This window comes from Oncorhynchus clarkii, chromosome 32 (assembly GCF_045791955.1).
Source record: "Oncorhynchus clarkii lewisi isolate Uvic-CL-2024 chromosome 32, UVic_Ocla_1.0, whole genome shotgun sequence".
Lineage (NCBI taxonomy): Eukaryota > Metazoa > Chordata > Actinopteri > Salmoniformes > Salmonidae > Oncorhynchus > Oncorhynchus clarkii.
The window spans coordinates 15397604-15411529 of record NC_092178.1 but is presented as its reverse complement, the minus strand read 5'-3'; the positions used below and the strand labels follow the sequence as shown (position 1 = coordinate 15411529).

General features: G+C 39.8%; 2 protein-coding genes across 3 annotated transcripts; one reads left to right on the top strand and one right to left on the bottom strand.

The window, feature by feature from the left end:
- Positions 1-983: 983 nt before the first annotated feature.
- LOC139392317 (chromatin accessibility complex protein 1-like) lies at positions 984-5598 on the bottom strand. Its single transcript, XM_071140218.1, has 3 exons — positions 5351-5598; positions 2779-2902; positions 984-2471 (listed from the first exon to the last, which is right to left on the bottom strand). Exons 1-3 carry the CDS (start codon positions 5501-5503, stop codon positions 2392-2394), a joined length of 357 nt encoding a protein of 118 aa, XP_070996319.1. The 5' UTR covers positions 5504-5598; the 3' UTR covers positions 984-2391.
- Positions 5599-10598: 5000 nt separating this feature from the next.
- On the top strand, positions 10599-13070 carry LOC139391853 (GATA zinc finger domain-containing protein 1). Of its 2 annotated transcripts, XM_071139448.1 has the most exons (5): positions 10599-11043; positions 11208-11330; positions 11434-11493; positions 11592-11775; positions 12350-13070. In XM_071139448.1, exons 1-5 carry the CDS (start codon positions 10864-10866, stop codon positions 12517-12519), a joined length of 717 nt encoding a protein of 238 aa, XP_070995549.1. In that variant the 5' UTR covers positions 10599-10863; the 3' UTR covers positions 12520-13070. The 2 variants fall into 2 exon arrangements, with proteins under 2 accessions (XP_070995549.1, XP_070995550.1); XM_071139449.1 differs by lacking the exon at positions 11592-11775 and having other exon boundaries at positions 10643-11043; positions 12350-12814.
- Positions 13071-13926: the final 856 nt, after the last annotated feature.

Here is a 13926-nt window from a genome sequence, read left to right as displayed (position 1 = left end):
CAGATTTGTGCAATATACGACTGATTGTTGTCCTATGGACAGAGTCTCCCACCTCAGCTGTAGATCTCTGCAGTTCATCCAGAGTGATCATGGGCCTCTTGGCTGCATCTTTGATCAGTCTTCTCCTTGTATGAGCTGAACGTTTAGAGGGACGGCCAGGCCTTGGTAGATTTGTAGTGGTCTGATACTCCTTCCATTTCAATATTATCGCTTGCACAGTGCTCCTTGGGATGTTTAAAACTTGGGAAATCTTTTTGTATCCAAATCCGGCTTTAAACTTCTTCACAACAGTATCTCGGACCTGCCTGGTGTGTTCCTTGTTCTTCATGATGCTCTCTGCGCTTTTAACGGACCTCTGAGACTATCACAGTGCAGGTGCATTTATACGGAGACTTGATTACACACAGGTGGAGAGAGTTTGCTGCACTGAAAGTAAAGGGGCTGAATAATTTTGCACGCCCAATTTTTCAGTTTTTGATTTGTTAAAAAAGTTTGAAATATCCAATAAATGTCGTTCCACTTCATGATTGTGTCCCACTTGTTGTTGATTCTTCACAAAAAAATAGTTTTATATCTTTATGTTTGAAGCCTGAAATGTGGCAAAAGGTCGCAAAGTTCAAGGGGGCCGAATACTTTCGCAAGGCACTGTATATTCCACTAGCAATGCATGCAGATTCAGGGTAGGAAACCCTGTACAAAGCAAGAGGTGCACTTTATGTACTGTATTCTTTGCCTTTTATTCCTCAATAGCGTCACATTCCTATTAGGTGTATTTTAATCACATGTACCTAAAATCCAAACTGTATGCTAAGCCTACAGCATCAGGGGTATTCTGATGTTTATACTCCCAGGCTGCAGACCTGTACCATAAAGAGATGTTTTATTGAATGAAGTACAGCTGTGTATGGCATAACATTGTTGCAACGAGGCGAAAACTTATATCTACAGTAATTCAACAGATAGGGAATGATGAAAAGTCTGTGTAGCATGAAGAGGATTTAATTTATTAATAAAACTAAACTATGGTACAAAAGACAAGTCTCATTAGTTGGGTGGGATCGAAATTGCTGTTTTTCACTCTTGTAGAAAAAAAATATTCATAGCTGTTAAACTGTCCAGTGTTTCCTGACTTCTATTAAATATGAACTATAATTACAATATGAGCGATTTTTTTTTTAAGGAAGGAAAACAAAGTAATTTAATGGTTATCAAGTTAAGTACCCTAACATAATGGTGCGAGTAGATTGGCCAGCTCATCCTCCCGAAGAGATGCGCTGTCGAGAAGAGATGTCAGGAGTATGCAATTGAGTTTGAGGTGGGTTTCTTAGTGTTTTTTCCCCCTTCAATTTATGCTTTGGCCACAAATAGGAGTATAGGATGAGTCAACAACATCTATTTGGGTCTGAGTTAACGGGACAGTTCAGCTACTTAGTTCAGTGCATTCTTGAGACATCACATTACAGGACCTTGCTTTGTAGTTTCATGGCACACAAGACACACAGCAGAATATTTAGACTTTGATTCAATAAATGTATTAAGTCTGATTATTTCACATGAAAAACCTAAAAATATGGCAATGCCTACTGTAGCATAACTTACATTGCAATCGGAGAGGAGCTGTTACAAAAAATAATAAGAGAAGATTTAAATAAGTGCTGCCTGCAGCCACCCAGGACTGGAAGTACCTATGAGTAGTATAGAAAATAGATCACACTAAACACAGCTAAAATCTAAAGTCTGTATATTCCTTAGTCACATAACCCATTCAAACGCTGTAAGAAATCAGTTTGCATGTCTATATTTCTGCAGATTTCATTGGGTATATGAATAAAAGGAATAAAAGTCCATTAGCAAAGACTGTGCATAGGTGTTCCTTTTTATAAAAGGATACAACCAACGAGAAATTGATTTTGACCTGAGAACTGCGTCGCTTGTATGGAAGACATTGTTGAAAAAAGAAAAAGAAACTGATCTGTTCACCCTTTGCTTCAAGGTCTCCTGTAAAACATAATGCCCAAAACAAATGAAATCCCTCATCTCTGTGCACTATATGCATCAGCTGGCATCAAAACCCAGGGGAGTACAGAGAATTCCCTCTTAGGCAGCAGGTTATTGCTGTGGCGGGGAGGGGTAACATATAATTATGATTTTAACGCTTTATCTGTAGTCATTTCACATACTGATTCTTTCTGACCCAAAACTGGATGCTCAGCATGCGGATGACTAGGCAACTTAATTGTAGTAAACATGATATGCTCTAGTAAATCTCAGATCAAGATGTAGGCCTACACAATGCCATTGAATGGAAGTGGTATGAATGTGGTCTACTTCAGGAATATATTCAGACTCCATGCTAGCAATACAACCACTGTTGCTTCAAGGGGTTTTGCTTCAATTGTCTGCTTCCTCAATTGGATTTTCTTCTAGAAGCTTCAGGTAATCCCGAACCAAGATCTTCTTTGGTAGGATATCTGAAAACGGAACAGATAAAAATATTTGCTTTCTCAGTGTCATGATAGCCCATGTTCATTCAGAGAGAAGAGAAGGACAGTCAACTGGCGGCGACGAATGTATTAAATCACATTTCATGTGTGTCAAATCACCAGTTGGGACCCATCCCTTATGGGATTAATTTACAAACATTACAATAATTCACTATGGTAATGAAATGAGAATTATTCTGGTGTTCTCTGCATTGCGCATCGCATAAAGAGTGAATTTATTTTGTAAAAATCAATACATAATAGTAAAGAAGGTTATCTGTGAGAGAGTTCTTACCTGTGAGAAACTGAAAAGTCTCTTTCTCCTCAACAGTATTGGCCAGATCACTGTACAAGAGGGTCTGGTCTTTCCCTGATCCATTATTGAATGAGGACAGAGCTAGGTGCTGAACAAACAGTTCCTAGAAGAGAGATGAATCAACTTATTACATGGGACAGTTCCATATCATTACCAGTGACACCATTAGGATGAAGGGCAGTCTTCTCTTTACAAGGCTCTGATGGAGGTTACACTATAGCCACGTAAAGTAAGTTGAGGGGCAAATCACATTCTATTGGTCAACTACACATATTCCACAGATGTTATCGCAAGTCTAGCGAAACGCTCCCTATCCCCAACAGTGCAGTAATATACCCCCCCAAAAACACAAAAATCCCCAAAATGTAATTAAAAAAATATTAGAAAGAGCAACGTCAGAGTCTGGAATATAAATACAGTTGAAGAAGTCGAAGGTTTACATACACTTGGGTTGGCGTCATTAAAACTCATTTTTCAACCACTCCACAAATTTCTTGTCACCTAGATTTTTAGCAAGTCGTTTAGGACATCTACTGTGTGCATGACAAGTAATTTTTCCAACAATTGTTTACAGACAGATTATTTCAATGAATCACAATTCCAGTGGGTCAGAAGTTTACATACACCAAGTTGACTGTGCCTTTAAACAGCTTGGAAAATTCCAGAAAATGATGTCATGGCTTTAGAAGCTTCTGATGCTAATTGACATCATTTGAGTCAATTGGAGGTGTACCTGTGGATGTATTTCAAGGCCTACCTTCAAACTCAGTGCCTCTTTGCTTGACATCATGGGAAAAAAAAAAAATCAGCCAAGACCTCAGAAAAAAAGATTGTAGACCTCCACAAGTCTGGTTCATCCTTGGGAGCAATTTCCAAATGCCTGAAGGTACCACGTTCATCTGTATGCAGGTATAAACACCATGGGACCACGCAGCTGTCATACCGCTCAGGAAGGAGACCTGTTCTGTCTCCTAGAGATTAACGTACTTTGGTGCGAAAAGTGCAAATCAATCCCAGAACAACAGCAAAGGACCTTGTGAAGATGCTGGAGGAAACAGGTACAAAAGTATCTATATCCACAGTAAAACGAGTCCTATATCGACATTACCTGAAAGGCCACTCAGAAACGAAGACGCCACTGCTCCAAAACCGCCATAAAAAAAATCCAGACTACGGTTTGCAACTGCACATGGGGACAAAGATCGTACTTTTTGGAGAAATGGCCCCTGGTCTGATGAAACAAAAATAGAACTGTTTGGCCATAATGACCATTGTTATGTTTGAAAGAAAAAAAAAAAGAGGCTTGCACGCTGAAGAACACCATCCCAACCGTGAGAGGGGGGGGGGGGGGGGGCAGCATTATGTTGTGGTGGTGCTTTGCTGCAGGAGGGACTGGTGCACTTCACACAATAGATGGCATCATGAGGCAGGAAAATGTGGATATATTGAAGTAACATCTCATGACGTCAGTCAGGAAGTAAAAGCTTGGCCGCATATGGGTCTTCCAAATGGACAATGACCCCAAGTATACTTCAAAAGTTGTGGCAAAATGGCTTAAGGACAACAAAGTCACGGTATTGGAGTGGCCATCACAAAGCCCTGACCGTAATCCTATAGAAAATTTGTGGGCAGAGCTGAACATATATTTTGGATGCAAACTGTGGTTAAGCTTCATCAAAGAAGAGAGAGAGGACTGAAAAACAGCTTCTACTGTCTACACATCCTACTTAAAATTGTATTTAACTAGGCAAGTCAGTATTTACAATGACGCCTACCCCAGACGACGCTGGGCCAATTGTGCGCCGCCCTATGGGACTCCCAATCACGGCCGGATAGCCTGGATTCGAACCAGGGACTGTAGTGACACTTCTTGCACTGAGATGCAGTGCCTTACACCGCTGCGCCACTTGGGAGTCCAGACTAAAACGTTTGTGAATAACAGCCACTGTGACCGGTAGATACAGGAAGTGTTGCTGCGGGAAGTGGGATAGATTTGACGTTAGGATTCCGATCTTTGTGCATGACCAGATACGAAACAAAAACGGGAGAAATACTTTGAACACAACAACTGCAGCATTTATTTTGATATAAATCACAACGTACCCATACTTGACTAATTTTATTAAACGCTCGCACTCAAGAGCCCCGAGTGTGGCCACCCCGCCAACATGGCTAGTGAATTAGCCAATGCCTAAATCTACCCGTATTTGGCGGTTGTTCATTTTAGGCCCTGCATTCATTACGGGATAACTGTACATCCTATTCTGGTTTAAATTACAGCCAAATATATTTCCACTTTATGTGCAACCGTAATGTCACTTCGGGGTGAACGTTAGTTAGCTAGCAGTACAGCCATTCAGGGTTAGTTACCTACCTTGACAAGTACAGTAAACTTAGAGATTAAAGTCGCACTTTATGAAAGTAGATAGCTAGTACTGTCTGTATATGTATACATTCATTTCAGACCTTACTGCAAAATTACCTTGTAGGCCTAGCTAGCTAGCTAGCATAGCTAAACCAATAAACAAACTGCCGATTGAACTAAACTTACTGTTGCTTTGGTGGTGAGGAGAAGAGCCTCTTGGTTGATGCTTGAGACGTCGGGAGAACTTTTCATGATCAGTTTCACACGAGTCATTGGAAGAGAGATGCCTTTGCTGTTAGATGCATGACTCACTTTCTCTTCCACGTTGTTGCTCGACATCTTGATAAGTATGTTTCTCAGTAGTAAGGGCACACAGTTGATAAACACTTGCGAAGAGCGGAAGTACCCCGCTACTTTCAGAGCAATGACGTGAGCGTGGTTAGTTTTTTTCTTCTTCCATTTCCCTCCAAATCCTTTTTATTTTTATTTATTTTTAATTAATTTATGACATTTTTTTCCCCACACTCTACTTTAAAACATTGTTTTTTTTTAACAACAAATCAATACATAAAGCACGAGGGAACACAAGCATACATAGATTACAAACAATAGACAATCGAGCTAGGGGGTACAATATCACATTAAAATTACACAAGGACCTTAAGGAACATACATATACTTACAATTCTAACAGATGTTTTGTTAGTAAAGCATTTAACCGCCTTAAAATACAGTTCAATTTATTTTTTTAGGGTACGAAAATGTGGTTCTCTGTTTGTAAATGTACATTTGTGTATATGACATTTGACCAAAATAATAATTAAATTAATTACATAAAAATGTTTCAGCTTATTTCTATTGTATGTAAAGAATCCAAACTGTACATCTCTCCACAATAGTGTAAAATCTTCATAAATGTGTTCAATTATAAATCTACTGATGTCTTGCCACAGTTTTCTTACATGAATACAATGCCAAAAAAGATGCAACACTGTTTCTGGGTGGTCATTACAAAAGGAGCAATTTGAGTTGGTTTTCCTTAATCTTCTTCATATAGTGGTTGGCAGTATAATATTTATGAATAATTTTAAAGGAAACTTCCTTAATTCTGTTAACTAATAGGTATGTGTGTGGCAACATCCAAACTTTTTTCCAACAGATATTATCAATAAATCCATTCCAGGCATGACATACAACATCCTGCTGAAACAAGGTTCGTATCGCTCTGTTGTTGAATGGACCAAAAGAGAAACAAATCTTTCCTACTGATGAGTCAACAGGGTCAATAGAAGGTAGGCTCTGAGGATCAGGTCTTGACACGTTCCTGAATAACATAGCAACACCTGAGGGAATGGCATCTAAAACAATTGCAAAATCTTTAGGTTTTACAGGGACCTTGTAAAGTGATAAGAATTCCTTATAACTGAGTAAAAGACCCTCTGCATTTACCAGTTGGCTCACCAATAGGATATTATTTCAGAACCCAATATTCTAAAAACAAAGAAGTATCTTTATACAATATATCCCGATTATTCCATATATAATATCTGTGTGGAGAAAAGTTGTGTTTATAAATTAAGGACCATGACAAGAAAACCTGCCGATGAAAAGCAGAAAGTTTCACTGAAACTTTGTCTATTATAATTGCAAAACAACATGAAGTTAAGGCCACCAAAGTAGAGAAGACATGATTTGTAATAAAATTCCAGATAGAAGTGGGTCTTCTTAAGAATTGTTTTATCCAATTGATCTTAAAAGTATTATTTAAAGTAGTAAAGTCCAGAAAATTCAGTCCACCATTCTCATAAATGTTCATTACAACAGTTGTCCTAATGTAATGGGTACAGTTTCTCAAAAGAAAGTTGAAAAGCATCTGGTCTCTCTCCTTGCTTATTTTACTGTCAAGATATAAAGATAGAGCACCATCTAGAGATACCTTCAGCCTTGTATCTCTCTCTACCTTCAGCCAAGTATCTCTACCAGTAGACCAGTAGAGCAGGGTTCCCCAACTTGCGGGTCAAATCTGGCCCACCAGAAATATTATTTGCTCCCCAAATATATATATATATTTTTTCATAAAATAAAAAATAAAAAAATAATTTAAAAAAAGTCAAGGACTCGAGATGCAAACACTCCCAAATGCAATGTCTCAAGAAGGAAGTTATTCTCCCTAAATAAAGCAAAAGTTGCATTTTAACTTATTTCATGACGAGAGAGAATACAGGAGACAGTCATATAATAAAGCAGGCAGCGGACCATTTTGTGGTGCTGAAAGGTAAAGCTGCAGCCACAGTGCAATCAATAGGAGAGGAACAGTGCCTGGTGCTGAAAATATAGCTAACTTGTTATGCAAGTGTTGCACAGCAACAGATTGAGAAAACCTACATCAGTCGAGTAATCCATTTAAACAATAATCTTCATTTTAATTTGACTTTACAAACAATAAGAGTTGCAGCTATCAAAAACATATGGAAATATCTGCTCTACCCAAAATTACAACCAACTAATTGCAGCATTACCGCAAAAAATGGAAAAGGAAAGTGGAAGGGGGAAGAAGTAAGGAACTGGTCTGTTGGCCCTGCAATAAAGATCATCATTGGTTAAAGAATATTGTGATAAGAAAATGTATCAGTTTAATTTATTTAAAAAAAAATGACAGCTGTACCATAAAGATTGCAAAATAGTTGGGAAGAGATCTTTGACGTACCAATCCCATGGTACATGGTTTATGAACTGATACGCAAAACGACGCCAGATTCAAAATGTAGAATTTCTCAACTTAAATTATTATACAAAATTCTCTCAATAACTAAAATAATGTTATTTATATGAAGGATACAACCTTCCCAGCTCTGCAGATTTACTTTTAAGAAGGCACACCTGTTAATTGAAATGCATTCCAGGTGACTACCACATGAAGCTGGTTGAGAGAATGCCAAAAGTGCGCAAAGCTGTCATCAAGGCAAAGGATTTGTTTAACACTTTTTTGGTTACTACATGATTCCATATGTGTTATTTCATAGTTTTGATGTCTTCACTATTATTCTACAATGTAGAAAATAGTAAAAATAAAGAAAAACCCTTCAATGAGTAGGTGTTCTAAAACTTTTCACCGGTAGTGTGTATATATATATATATATATATATATATATATATATATATATATATATATATATATATATATTGTGGCAGACCAGGGGGTTTGGTCAAGACGTTTACATAGATCAGATACAGACAGAGTATGAGTAGCTTGGTTTCAAGGGTGTTTATTAAATAATAAATCAAAAAGAAAAAGAACAGGTCTCCTCCATGAGACCCTCTCCGCGATACCTTCTCCTGGGCTCCGGGTCTTCCTGTATCCTGTCGTGCACACAAACTCAACTCCCTCATCTTAGCTCGGGTAACCGTATCCAACCACATGGAAGTCACCTCACTTCCCCTAGTCCTCCTGTGTGCGGCCCTTCTGACAGCTTTATGGGCCTTGCACAGCTGGTGAGCAATCCGCCCTTGATATTTCACCAGCTCCCAATCAGCCCCAATTAGTCCTGGCTGGAGAGCCCATCGAGACCTGGCACGTCCAGCAGATGGAGCCATCGCCTCGATGTATACTCCATGTTACCAGGCCTCGACGAGTCTCCCCCTGGTGGCTGACCTGCTGTACGCCACAATATATATATTGGGGGATTGGAAGTGATGCCGACAATGCCGACAATTACATTGATGGTAGCTACAATCTATCTGCAGTATTAAAGCTGATCTACCCCTAATTAAAACATTAAATAATAAATAAATAAATAAATAAAATACCTTAGCCTAGCTCAGCCAGTTATGAGGCTTAACAGCATCTTTTACAAAAAAAAAAAAAAATGAATGGCCTAATAGAAGTGGGATTTTTAAAATTATCCGTACTTACAATTGCAACTGGCCAAAAATGTAGCATCCTACATAAAACAATAATTTAAAGATGGCCTGCTCCTTTAACGAGAGAACAAACAGAAATTACTGTCAGCTTGAGACCTAAATATCCCTGGAAAAGCACAATAATGTTAGTATTGACTAAATACTGTCATATAGGCCACTAAGTGACTTACACAATGGGAAAAGTTGCATTTCCCCTCGGACACGATCTTGTGTCCACAGGCTGTCCTCGATTGAAAGCTGGTTCCTGTCATGGGTCTCTATTGCGTTCATAGAGGAAAATTAGGACTTGATGTTAGTACATAAAATGCAAGATTCTTTATTGTGCTGTATTCCTCTGAGCATGCCATCCAAAACGCACAAGGATTCGGAGAGCATCCTTGATTTGGCTGGATGTCTGGAATTCAATCAGCTGAGTTTGAATTGCGGTCTCATCCAGCGAGGGTATCGTTTTCTTAGCAAGGGAGGATAATTCTCCACTTGGGCGGACTGTGAGAGGATCACGTACAAATGCAATAATATCCTTTGGCATGCTGTAGTCTTCAAATCTGGTGGAGAAGTTATAATTTGTAAATTGAACTCTTTCATCACCTCCGACAATGCTGCGACCTTGTCCCTCTGCCTCTCGTTTCTTCAGTGTGCTGAAGTGCAGTAGCCTTCCAGATGACAAATCCAAATCGAACAGCTCAATCTTCCTAGTAAAGGCCTCAAGTTTTTCCACCATGTCCACGACTGTTTTCCCTCTTCCTTGTAAACTGGAGATTTAACCCGTTTAAATTAGAACATGCCATGGTTAGATGTATAATGACGTCTGAGATTGAATTATTTGTAAACAGCGATATTTTCATTGCAAATAAGACACACTGGCATGGCATTGGGAAAAGATGGTAAAATGAACGCATATCTCTGTACATTCTTCCCTGAAACTTCAATTTTCATTATCCACCTTTCTTTTGATACGTTTTGAGAGCGACATTTTCTGTTGCTATCAATATGATTGTTCTGAACAGAACGAATGTTGACGTTAAAACAATAGTGTAGTCTCCAGTTGACTTCGTAGACCTGTTTTTCCCCACCAATCAACTTACAGAGAAATAGACAAAATAACATTTGAATAGAGACATGGTGATTTTATGAGCGTAATCAGATCGAAAAAAATATGTTATTGTCACCGAATGTATTATGTACTAATCGTATTTGTTAAACATGTTCAATTTGTAGTGTAGGCCAATTCATTGTGCTAAAATTATATGCTATAATTATGTTCTGACCCGCCGACTAATAGCTCAGAAAAAAATTGGGCCGAGGCCAAACATAGTTGACGAACCCTCAACAGTATGTACTCCTGTTTAAGACAATATGATTGTTGTTTTTTTACTTCCCTTTTGCTAATAAGTAGCTGATAGACAGTTTATAAGCCTGCCTGTTAGATAAATATAATACCTAGATATAAGGCTGTCGATACACGCCGTCACAGTAGGTGGAGCATTACACTTCGCTTAGTGTGGCCCACACTAGCTAGCTGAACTTGAAAGAAGAAGACATTTTTACAGACTGGTTAGCTAGCTGTCTGGGCTAAATCGATGTAGCCATTTGTGTTGTTCCTTTAGATCTAGCTTATTGCTGGTTGTATTTGATTTGCATGCTGTAGTTTTTTGTCTAAGTACGTCCGTCAAGAGCGGCTTTGTTGTTGTTGCTGATGTTAGCCAGAATACAGTTAGCTGGCTAAATAGCTAGCTAGCCTCTGCGTTCATTTCGCTGGCCTACATTTTCCTATCAAGATGCCGCTGGGTTTGAAACCATGTTGCGCTGTCTGCAAAACAAACTCATCGTCTATGTGGAAAAAGGGAAACCAAGGAGAGATCCTGTGCAATAACTGTACGGGAAAGAGCACCAGCAGTGGAGCATCTGGACCCTCTGCGTCCTCCAACACACAGCAGAATAATGTCGGGGGCAAGCAGGTTTGCACATATAAAATATACATAGGCCTGCACTGCACTGGAGTGTGCTTCCCTTAGTGGCTGTACCTCCATACTGTTATACTTCCAAGGCAAAGCAGAGATCAATCATATAGGCATGTGTGATCCACATTGTCATATTGGTATTTGACACATCTTGCCCACAGTCTAAACAAGAGATCCACAGGAGATCAGCACGGTTGAGGAGCACCAAGTACAAAAACCCTGCTACCGAAAAAAAGGTCTCTACCAAAGGAAAAGGAAGAAGACACATCTTCAAACTAAAAAATGTCAGTACCATTGGTTCAATACACAGGAACTCAGACATCCTTGTGTTGGATTGTCAGACAATTGTTCTAATTGAAGCTCCTCAAAATGTGATTTCTTCCACAGCCAATCAAAGCACCAGAATCAGTTTCCACTATCATCACATCAGAATCAGTCTTTTATAAGGTACAGTACGTTTACTTATTTTTAAAAAATCATTCAGTACTGTATGTTAGCAAACATAACAAACGTATCTGTATGCCACATCTTTTGTCATTGTGCAGGGTGTGTATTATCAGATAGGAGATGTCATCAAAGTTACAGATGAGGATGATGGGAGGCCATACTATGCACAGATCAGAGGTTTTGTCCAGGACCAATACTGTGAGAAAAGTGCAGCCTTGACTTGGTTGATACCAACCCAGGCCAGTCCTAAGGACCTGTTTGATCCTGCCACTTACATTGTTGGTGAGTGATGATTGAATTTACATCACTTAAAAAATAAAAAATAAAACATTTTCTCCCCAATTTTGTGGTATCCATTTGGTAGTAACCAAATGGATACCGCTGGACCTCCCGTACGGAGTCGAGAGCCATGCGTCCTCCGAAACACACTGCTTCCTGACACAACGCACATCCAACACGGAAGCCAGCCGCACCAATGTGTCGGAGGAAACACCGTACATCTGGCGACCTGGTCAGCATGCACTGCGCCCGTCCCGCCACAGGAGTCGCTAGTGTGCAATGAGAAGGATATCCCTGCCGGGCCAAACCCGGATGACGCTGGGCCATTGTGCGTCGCCCCATGGACCTCCCGGCTGCGGCAGAGCCTGGGCTCGAACCAAGAAGATGCAGTGCCTTAGACCACTGCGCCATCCAGAAGGCTGAATTTATGTCACATTAGACTAAAGTTACATTTGAGAATACAGAAATAAGTTATGTCTATCTTTGAACATTGTGTAAATGTGAGTAATGCCACAGTAGACTCAAAGACCACAACTAGCCAATAATGTCTATGTTATTGATTATCTGACTTCTATAGGTCCAGAGGAGGATTTTCCCAGGAAGATGGAGTACCTGGAGTTTGTGTGCCACGCCCCCTCGGAGTACTTCAAGTCCAGGAGCTGTCCTTTCCCCACCATTCCTATCCGTCCAGAGAAAGGCTACATCTGGACCCATATTGGACCCACGCCAGCCATCGCTATCAAATAATCTTTTGGCAACAGCAATTAGCTGCTGGGGCATTTACAATGAAGATATTAACTTTGTCTGTTAGCTTGCTAACGGACGTATGTACATTTTTGTAATATAATGGAGACAAGTTTTAGACTGTATGAGACACATTATTAGTCTTTGAATATGGAAACTGTGGATGTTTACAAACCAATCTAAATGTAACATCTTGAACAGTACGATAAAAACCCATGAAATGATCATCCAGAGGTGACACCATCAAACATGGGATTGACTTTTATATTCAGTAATGTGGAAAATACGTTTTCAAAAGCTTTGTCTACTAGAATGCTTTTAAAACAATCAACTTAATTTTCTTTAGACATCTGTGTCATTCATGTCAAGTGTTTAATGAATATTAGATCGAGACCAACTAACATTTTTAAATAAAGAACATTTATTTAGAAATAAGCTGTTAATAGCTTCCAAGTTATCCCTTTGAGTATATTTTTGAGACACTGTGAAACCTTTATGATAATTTACCCCCCCCCCCCCACAAATCTCCAATATTTTTTATTTAAAAAAAAAAATCCCCCTTGATTTCACAGTACATGGTCAACATTGATCTGCATGTGCAAATGTGTGCAGCAAGCATACAGTCTGACTTAACCATGAAACCTAGCATTATCTTTGAGATCATTTCAGCTAATCAGTAAAGCCAAATGGCTGTTAAAGGTGTGTTCAGCCAGTGTTGTGGTGTGTGCTGGGAGTGTTACTGTGTCCCACATCCACATGTGTAGAAGTTGACAGGTAGGACAGCTGGCTGTCAAAGGACAGCCTCATGGCTGCATGACGCATATCCCCCTGCTGGAACAGGTGAGGGGATGCTCTGTTCGAGGTGAGGACATGAGCCCTAGGACCGTGCCTCTGGACTACCAGGCCTGATGACTCCTGGCTGCCCACAGTCCACCTGGTCTTGCTGCTGCTCAAGTTTTAACTGCTCTGCCCATGGCTATATGGAACCCTGACATGTTCACTGGATGTGCTACCTTCTGGACGTGCTGTTTTCTACTGACTCTACTGCACCTTCTGTCTCGACCTCTAAATGCTCGGTTATGAAAAGCCAGCTGACATTTTCTCCTGAGGTACTGGCCTTTTGCACCCTCTACAACAAGTGTGATTATTATTTGACCGTACTGGTCATCTATGAATGCTTGAAGATCTTGAAGAACAATCTGGCCTTAATTGCAATGTACTCTGAAAATCTCCACCCAGCACAGCCAGAAGAGGACTGGCCACCCCTCAGAGCCTCGTTCCTCTCTAGGTTTCTTCCTAGGCTCCTGCCTTTCTAGGAAGTTTTTCCTAGCCACCGTGCTCCTACATCTGCATTTCTTACTGTTTGGGGTTTTAGGGTGGGTTTTTGTATAAGCACTTTGTGGCATCTGC

Excerpts from the sequence above, each read along its gene's own strand:
- LOC139391853 (XM_071139448.1), top strand. The coding sequence starts at position 10,864 with ATGCCGCTGGGTTTGAAACCATGTTGCGCTGTCTGCAAAACAAACTCA. Across the intron at positions 11,044-11,207 it reads ATAATGTCGGGGGCAAGCAG|TCTAAACAAGAGATCCACAG; the intron begins GTTTGCACATAT and ends TCTTGCCCACAG. Across the intron at positions 11,331-11,433 it reads ACATCTTCAAACTAAAAAAT|CCAATCAAAGCACCAGAATC; the intron begins GTCAGTACCATT and ends TTTCTTCCACAG.
- LOC139392317 (XM_071140218.1), bottom strand. The coding sequence starts at position 5,503 with ATGTCGAGCAACAACGTGGAAGAGAAAGTGAGTCATGCATCTAACAGC. Across the intron at positions 2,903-5,350 it reads TCCTCACCACCAAAGCAACA|GAACTGTTTGTTCAGCACCT; the intron begins GTAAGTTTAGTT and ends TCTCTCTTCTAG. Across the intron at positions 2,472-2,778 it reads GACTTTTCAGTTTCTCACAG|ATATCCTACCAAAGAAGATC; the intron begins GTAAGAACTCTC and ends TTCCGTTTTCAG.